Below are 9259 nucleotides of genomic sequence, written 5' to 3' on the forward strand. Positions count from 1 at the left end.
AGTGTGCTGTTCTGGAGGAAGCATCATTGACAGGCTGAAGAAAAATAAATAATAACCTGTCGAAAAACAGTGTGTTTTATCCCGAAAGATGGCCGCCGCCCCTGTCCAGACCCCCACCACCCTGCTGCAGCTTCTCTCTCAGCTGGAAGACGCAGCCTGCGAGGACCAACGTCAAATCCAGAGTCTACGAGAGATAAGTATCGACCTTCAGTCACGTGCTGATATTGCCCTTGAACAGTTGCACCAGTGCAGAGCTTCTTTCGCAGAGAACGAGGAGAGTAGAGACCAACTGAGACGGGATGTGATGAACGGCAAACGCCAGCCCAACCAAACTCAGGACGCATCAGAAAACCACAGGAAAGAGAGTATGGAGCTGCAATGCAACCTCAGTGAGGTCAGCAAAGAAAGGGACGCTCTCAGCCAATCAAACAACCAACTGAGAGAAAGTCTGCGAAGTGCAGACACCGAAAGAATCAGTATGAAGCGACAGTGTGAGGAGGAGGTGGCTGAGCTAAGCAACAACCTCAGAGAAGTGGAAAAATCACGACTGGAAGTTCGGAGAGAACTCCAAGAGCTGCAGACTCGTCGGTCAGGGGAGGAGCCCCTTAATCAGATGGCTGCCGTGTCAGAATTACATTTGGAAATAGCAGAGGCAGTAGCGCAGGCTATGAAAATCGAAAGAGACAATCAACCCATGGCTCCATACGTTCAACCCCCTCCATTCAGACCAAGAGGGGGGTACGGCCGTGGTCAGTATAGAGGTCAAACAAGAGGAAACTCCAATACTGGATGCTACATATGCGGCCAATTTGAACATTGGGTCCGAGACTGCCATTATGAGGGACCACCACCTAACCCTAACCCTAACCCCTACAGAGGGCAAGGCCCCCATCACGGAAGAACCCAAGGACGAGGCCGAGGAAGAGGCATGCCCCCCGCACCCACACCAGATGCCAACTGCCGCCGGGGAACACGGCAACGACTATGACCAATGAAGTTGCCCAGTGTCCACGGAAGGTCACGTCATACCCCCAATTAGACCCCATAGTGACCTTTTAAAACTAATGGATAGTCCATCCCCTTATGTATAAATACAGCCCAATACCCACTTTTAAACAAAACCCTCATCGCCATTGAATTAGGAAAAAACAGTCACCTGGATTATAGATGACATTACAGCCACATTTTTCACCCCCTAAAAAGTCAACTCGGACCACGGCATCCCTGCAGTTCTGAACTTTAAGGAAACTACTTTTTTCACCAGCCCCGACAACTCAAAAGCTCTCAGGTGCTCAAACACCCTGACATCACCTGAAGGATCCAAACCCATCAACATGGCCAATGGAATGATATCGGACACACGCCCCACATAACTCTGAGGCCCTCTCCCAAGAAGAGATCAAACTCAGAAAAGATCTCCAATCCAAACTAGCCCAGATATTTCTCAACCAGGCCCCTGGACCCACACACATCAGTGGGAAACAGACTCAGAAGAACATAGAAATACTCTGGTGTCATCAACACATGACAGCTCTGGTAAAGAAGTTAGTACACAAATACGATACATGCAATTCACACAACACTTAAAAGACCATACAAATGCCTATGGGCCGTTTCCCTGTTTCTGATGTGCCATTCAAAGCGCTGACCACCAAGTACAGGGCAATTTAGAATAGGAGTTTGATTCACCCTCAATGTAACTATTGTAAGACTCTTGTAAGCCTGAAAATAAATATGTTTCACCACTTAAAGAGGAATAAATCTGAATCCAATTCAAGGACCATAGGTCTAAAACACTTTAACTCATAGCGTGTTTCATCTTAAATGAAAAGCACAAACCATAATACAAGCCCTTTGTTTATACTTTATTGAATGCCATATCTATAATCATATTTAAATTTTGTTGCAACACTTTAAACTCTTAATTTCAGTGAAGAAGGTTTTTATTTTTTGGTTTCACCAATTATCTTAACATCCAATGCTCTTAATTTGAAAGGTGTTGTTAAGCTCTACTTATGTTTTTATTATTTTATCATGAAAGAAAAGTGTGTCAGAATAACTTTTATTTAATCTGTTTCAGCTGTCGACTCTGAAACGGTTTGTTGAATTTCATTTCTGAATTATCATGTATAGAAGCAGTCAGATGATTTTTGGAGAATGGTTTGAACACAAATACTCAAACGCTGTCATCTCTGCTGCTTATTGAAATTCAGCTTGTTAATCATTTAATATTTCATGAAATGCCAAAGATTTTTGTCAGTCTTCTTCCACTTTTTGAATCTTTATTTTTTAATGTCCACTTATTAGGCTACTACTCCTCAAAATCTTAAAGAAATTGTTGACCTCAAAAGAAGGGTCTACCTGTATGTCTTGTTTTGATTACTTGTTAATTTTCCTTTGCAAATATAAGTTTATATAATCAACTTTACACTCAGTTACGCACTGCAGCATATTAATCACTTTACTGTTTGTTTCCTTTCAATCTATGGGATCTGGGCTCCATGTCTCCACAACCCACTCCCATCCGGTGACAGCTGCACCTCTTGCAACCTGACAAACGGAAAGTATTAATTCCACAAAAGGATCTCCACAAGGCTAAAATCCAAGATCATTGACTCTTAAACTGATGTCCTAACAGCACTGGATGGGATGGTGGTTAGGGGTACATGGAAATCCCAAGTAAGTGGTTCACACCATTAAATGGTGTGAAAAGAGGGATTGTTAGGATTTCAAATTCTAGCTGGTATTTGGGTCTGACTGAAACTATTTGCAACTAAAGGGGGAGGGGGGGCATGATCAGTTTGAACCAGATATAAGGCCTTTATTCAAATGATTTATAAATAACCCTTGCTGCATATTGTTAATAATTAATCTTATAATTGTTCTGAATTCTAACTTTTGGTATTAAACCATTATTCCCTTAGACTCATCCAAATATATTTCAAGCAGCTGTCTGATAAAGTTCTGGAGGTCGGACAGTGTGACTTTGTTGACATTGTTTTGTCTCGTTGTTTTGGTTTCGAGGATACTAATGTTTACATCAACAGGACATTGTTTGAATATAGCAGGAACATCATATTCCTTTCTCCAATGGCCTACATGGCACCAGAGGTGTCAAGGCCTTTCATGAAGAGAACATTTTGCTTAGCAACTATCAGAGTAGTAGATGTGTCATAGAGAGCGGCTTCTTGTCACTTCCTGGATTTCTGTGCCAAGAGGCGTGGACATGCCTGTGCACCAACAAGGGAGAACCAAATTGATTTGCGGTGACTCCCCTTCAATCTTTCATAACCAATCATATTATATCTACTGTTATAACTATATCAAACCCCTTTTGTTCGGGGCCATTATTAACTACCTATTGCTAACTTAATTAGCCTAGGCTGTGATAATTGTCCATAGCTATGTTGTTCAACTTTCATTGCATCTCAATAAATATTTAAATTGGACCAGTCCGGCTCTTCTCATATTTAGGATAAACCAACACGCCTGACAATAGCCTTTCAAGATAGCATTGTATTCAATTAACATCACGTCTATTCATTATCCTTAAATTCACCACCCTCAATTGTTAAGCCTGCAAACCACTGACTGCTGACAGGAGGTGAGTTAGTAATAATAATAAAAAATAACTATAATTATAATAATCAATAAATACAAGTTTGGTAGCTTTCACACAGAGAAACACACACACACACACTCCCTCTCTCTCTCAAACACACACACACACACACACACACACACACACACACACACACACACACACACACACACACACACAAATAATAACAAATTTAAATCGAGCCACTGTTGTTTGGTCCTTATTTGAACCATTGTCAGGCTAATAGCACCACCTACTGGAATTAATTGAGTATGTGCTCTTTGCTTTGCAGATCCTGAATTGACTCTGAGCTGAATTTAACCCTTTTCTACAGAGTTGCAGTCAACCTGCTTCAGAAACAAGGGTGCATAATGTGTTTTAAGTTTATAATAATGTGTTTTAAGTTTATAATAATGATAACAACAACAACAGCAATAATAATAATAATAATATGGTCGCAATTGTCTTTTCTGGTGAGTTGGTGGAAAAGAAAGTAGAGATGGCACAACAAATATTTTGCTGGATGATGATGCAATTTTGCATTTAAATCAAAGACTTTATTTCCTGTATAGACCACAGAAACAGCCCATAGTCTGTATACAGTCAACGGTACGGACCATAGATACACTCCATAATTCAAACTATATAAAGTCCATGATAAAACTATAACTATAACAGATTGTTATGAGCTCACTCACATTCCAGTAAATACAATGTATCTGACTAGTTCACATACATATGTTGTACAACTGAAACCCACGTCGCGTAGAAACTACGATGTTATCTTTCTAGCCTTCAGCTCGGCACAGCGGGGATGAGCAGTGTCCTCCTCCCACGGTAACTAAATATGGAGCCGTCAGAAAACCTGTCAGTATGTGTGGACCCGGATGCTACACCGACCCTCGTGCCTCTGGACACCGCAGTGCTGCTGCTAGGAGCTGGTGTGACAGCCGTCACACACCCGCTGCTGTACGTGAAGCTGCTAATACAGGTAGCTAATGTAGCTAAGTAGCTAACCAAAGAAAGACAGTCAGATATCACCGCCGCTGGTGTGTTGGCCACCTGTTTATATACTATCTATGGGGGGAATACAGTGCGCTCATTCACCTGAGCTGCTAGCAGGGACCAGAGCAGCTGGGACAGAGGTTCAGAGCAGTTACTATTCTGCGTTATCAAAAGTTCATGAACAATTCAGTCCGCAGTTTCTTTTGCAAACAAATGTACATAATAACGTCATATGTGAAATATTCTCCTAGTTTTGACTGAGAGTGTCTACCGTGACATGCTCTGGTGATTGAACCCTGGTGTATACATGACTTGTGAGCCATTCATCTAATCGATTTCACAAATGGAAGGTCGATTGTAACATGCTTGAGAAAGTCTAGTTCAAACCTTAATGCGATTAAGACATGCAACATGCTCAATATTAATAAATGATGCTTTCCTAAACCTCAGCACACCATCTTTGCTGTATTGTGACATGAGACCCTAACTTTCAGCAGTTTTTTAAATTATGTATTTTATATCTTTATTATATATTTTCATTGCTGTCTTCCTGCCTTTCCATGTGGACGTTTTGAGTTTGTAAGACCTTTACCTCTGGTCTGCTTTCTCAACAACAGTTTGACTGTAATGGAACTTTCGAGCATCAATCAGACAAATCTCCACTTGAAGTTGAGGTAATGAAGTTAGAATTTTCCAGTAGCAGCTGGAAGGCATTGCTGATGAGAGAAATGTCTACAATACCTGCTTAAAAGGCTGTCTACTCAACCTGACCCCAGATTATCAGAAAAATGGATAGATGGATGGCTGGTAAATAGAGACACAGTCTGTTCACACATGGTCTTTAAGGGCGTCCTGAATGTGTCTCCTTGACCACTTGCGATCTCACTTCCCTGAATAATCATTTGGGTCATTTGTCTGCTAAAGCACAAATACTATTTTTTCTACCCAGTTTGGTTTACAGATGTATCCAATGTCAACATGTTTGTATGTGTGTGTCAGTGTGTTGGCAGCGTAAGTGAGTGAGAGAGATGGTGAGGAAAAAAAGTGAGCAAAGTCAAGGGGGGCTGAATGAGTGTTGTGAAGAAAGATTTTCCAACTTAAGAAAAGTATCGGCCATTATGTGGTGGTCAGTGTTTATACTGTGGTCAATGCAACAAATAAATCAAGGTATGGACATTGAGAAGGGTAGAAATATTCTCGGTCCTTGTGAAACTGTAACAGGCCAGAGAGGGATCCCTGACATGTGGCTCTCCGAGGTTTCTATGAATTTTTCCCCCTGTTAATGGGGTTGTTTTGGTAGTTTTTCCTGACTCTTGTTGAGGGTGAAGGGCAGAGGAGGTCACACCTTGTTAAAGCCCTATGAGACAAATTGGGATTTGTGAATATTGGCTATACAAATACAAATTTATATATAGATTGTGCGTAATATCTTTACCAATGGCAGTAACCATCCATCAGTGCTTCACATTATGATTGACAATATGATTGTTAGACAGACATAAGTAGAAGAAAAAAACAAGAGCAAAGAAAATTAATAAATAGTTAACAATAAAAAAAAAAATTTAGACTAATGCACACTTTAAAATGGAGACAAATAAATGAAGAAATAGGACATTAGGTGAGTATAACAAACCGGCTACAATAACTGTAGGAGTGTAGAATAAAAATCTAAATTAAGAAACCGAAATAAAAGAAAATAAGGGGCAAAGAAGAACAAAATAGTAAAATATAGTTAAATAAAAGTTGAGATAGAAGACATAGTAGAATAAGTAAAACTATTTAATAATGATAAAACAAAGTAAACAGTTAAAAAATGGTCACGTGTCTATAAGACCATAAGTAGTTAAGAGCAAGACTAAAGAGGTCATTTTAAGTTTACGCTTCAAAATGTCAACTTTTTTCTGCTCAGGGCATTAAAAAGTCAAAAGCTGACTCACCAAGAGTTTTCGTCCGGCACCTTGGAACAATTACAAAGACTTGTACCAGAGAACCTGAGGGGCCGAGCTGGTTCATACATTCTCAGCAGGTCAGTCAAATATACTAGGGCAAGACCATGAAGTGCTTTAAAACAGGCAAAAGTCAATGCGGAAACTAACAGGCAGCCAATGTAGGGATTTAAGGACTGATTTAAAATGTTCTCTCCTTCTAGTCCTGTTCAGAGTCCTGGATTAATCCAATCAGAAGATTGGCAGTTCCCAGTCTTCCCATCTGCATGGCGCAGTGTTCTTGGACAAGATGCTGAACCCAGAAATTGCTCCATATAGAAAAAGTTTTACACAAAGTCATAGACGGACTGTATGAATATGTGTTTGAATGGCGAACTATACTGAGTGGTCATCAAGACTAGAAAAGCTTTATATGAATACAAACCATTTACAATTTATAACTGTTTTGGGTAGACCGGATAGGAGAGCATTACAGTTATCCAGCCTGTGGTAATAAAGTGCCCTTTTAAGATTTATGGTGCTCTGTGTTATCACACACAAAAATGTGAAGACGTTAAAGTTCAACTTTCTGGTCATTATTCAACGCCACAACTCAGGAACAGACGGGGAAATTGTGACCATATATCCTGCAACTTTACTGCATACAGCTCTGATGCAGTAATTCTATTTGGTCAGTACAATAGTTGTCAGGGTTTCCTTGATTCCCATGAAGCAGGGAAGCTGTGTTTGATCTCTGCTATTGTTGTTTCTAGGTGGGACATGAACCAATTCCTCCAACTGTGGGCACAACGATGTTTGGAAGAAGAGTCTTATACTTACCTGGCTTCTTCTCCTATGGTGAGTGAGATGTGACTATTTATTGTCTTGTGCCCTGTTCAGAGTGGTTTCATAATCTGTCCTAGATTCGATCCGAAGTGGAGAGCTTGAGTTTGTCTGTTCACACCTGCCGTTAAAATGCTTCCTGTGACCACTGGGGTCAGATCTCACTTCCCCGCTCTATATGCAAATAATCATGCTCGTCATTTCTGTTCCTGAAGACCAAATTATGTTTTTACCCAGTCTGTTTTTAAATGAACCTGTTTGAGTTTGAGTCAGTGCGAGGGAGAGATCTGAGTTATAGGATCTGAAGACGCATTGACCATTTATTCAGGTGTGTTCACACCTGTACAATGAGCTATCCACTTGTGTTGGATCATTCAGGATGAACATTTATACCAGATGTTACTGAGCACTCACAACATACACACAACATATCAGTTTTTTGTGCTAATGTCCCATTGTAGCTCTTCATCAAATGCCAAAGGAAAGTAGTTTGAAAATAAACAAACAAACGAGCACATACCAGGTTCAACAACTGCCTCTACCTTCTCTCTCCAGGTTCAGTTCATTTGATGCCTGGAAGGATCTGTATTAGAAAGAATATGAATTGATTGACTAGTTTAAGTGTGATTTCATTGACTGGTGTTGGCACTGCCACTTGAAGATTTTAGCTTTTCTAAGCTTCTACTACACACGTTCCTGCTGAAGTCTGATATGTGTGAGTGCTCTGTAACAGTTTCACTGGACATGAATTAAGAGCAGCCGACAGGAGATGGATTTGTTTTCAGCACATCACATTGTGAAGGTGGATGGAAAGAGGGGACTCTTCCGTGGCTTCTCACCTCGTTTCGTAACCAGTGGAGCAACGCTAAACAGGTAAGCAACTTCTGAGACTAAGACTGCACAGATATCATGACAGTGTTATGGCTGTTGCTTATGGGGCCTTGTGTTGGGGCAGAAATCTGATTGAAGGCCGAAACTGAAGCCAGATCTTTAGAGTGGATTGGGCAAAGGTAAAGCACACATTTATAAATTTGGCGATTTTTACCAGCCCAAACAAAAGAGAAACTTTGAATGACAGCAAAGAAGATGTTCAAACTGGGGATTTCTCATCCAAACAAAGAAACCGACAGGCAAAATCAATCAAATGACTGCCAATATACCTCTGATTATAGCCCAAAACAACAAGAGAAGGAAACAATACCTTGTTCAACCGGCTCCCAGTTGAGGACTCGTTGAACAATGACCACACAAGAAATGCTAAATTGGAGACACCACAAGTCGGTCAGTATTACCTACTCAAAGTGTTGCTCACCTAGAGTGGATTCACACATGCCGATTATGGGACTAGCCTTCAGGTTACAAAAGCAGAATGTCTCAGCTGCATGGAAATTAACAGAAAAAGTTATGCTAAAAGTGAATACAGCTTAAGAACACCCAAATGCATGAGAACAGTGACAGCAAACGCATGATCGCCCTTACACCTCAGGTTAGACAGAGGGACGGACAGAAACAGCTGTCGAGGTTGTTAAAGAATCGAAAGGTATACAGTAGGTATTATGTTGAGTTGTCCGAGTAATTCACTTGTTTATTCAGCAGGCGGAGCTTCTAGCAAAGAGAGACGACCTTCAGACCTCACTCCAGAAAGTGGTTAGAGAGGTGAGAGATCACCCTGCTCCCGACTTTGGGATCATCCCAGGCTCAATTCATGTGGAGGCTAACTGCTGTAGAGGTAGTTTTTTGTTACAGTGTAAAATTAATCTGTCAAAGTAGTTCTTAAAAATGTTCAACCAGTGCACAGAGAATGGAAAATTGGCGAATACAAAAAGTGTACAGCTAATTATCCTTGTAGGGTAGAGCCTGTATGAGTGTGCCTTTGCATGTCTGT

The 9259-nt window shown here is 40.7% G+C and overlaps 1 protein-coding gene across 1 annotated transcript; it reads left to right on the forward strand.

The window, feature by feature from the left end:
* Window positions 1–4276: 4276 nt before the first annotated feature.
* On the forward strand, window positions 4277–9180 carry LOC133956625 (mitochondrial carrier homolog 1-like). Its single transcript, XM_062391822.1, has 4 exons — window positions 4277–4592; window positions 7305–7389; window positions 8160–8247; window positions 8968–9180. The coding sequence occupies exons 1-4, from the start codon at window positions 4449–4451 to the stop codon at window positions 8981–8983; spliced, it is 333 nt and encodes a 110-aa protein (XP_062247806.1). The 5' UTR covers window positions 4277–4448; the 3' UTR covers window positions 8984–9180.
* The last annotated feature ends 79 nt before the right edge of the window (window positions 9181–9259 follow it).

Source organism: Platichthys flesus, chromosome 7, assembly GCF_949316205.1.
Source record: "Platichthys flesus chromosome 7, fPlaFle2.1, whole genome shotgun sequence".
In the NCBI taxonomy this organism is placed as follows: Eukaryota; Metazoa; Chordata; class Actinopteri; order Pleuronectiformes; family Pleuronectidae; genus Platichthys; species Platichthys flesus.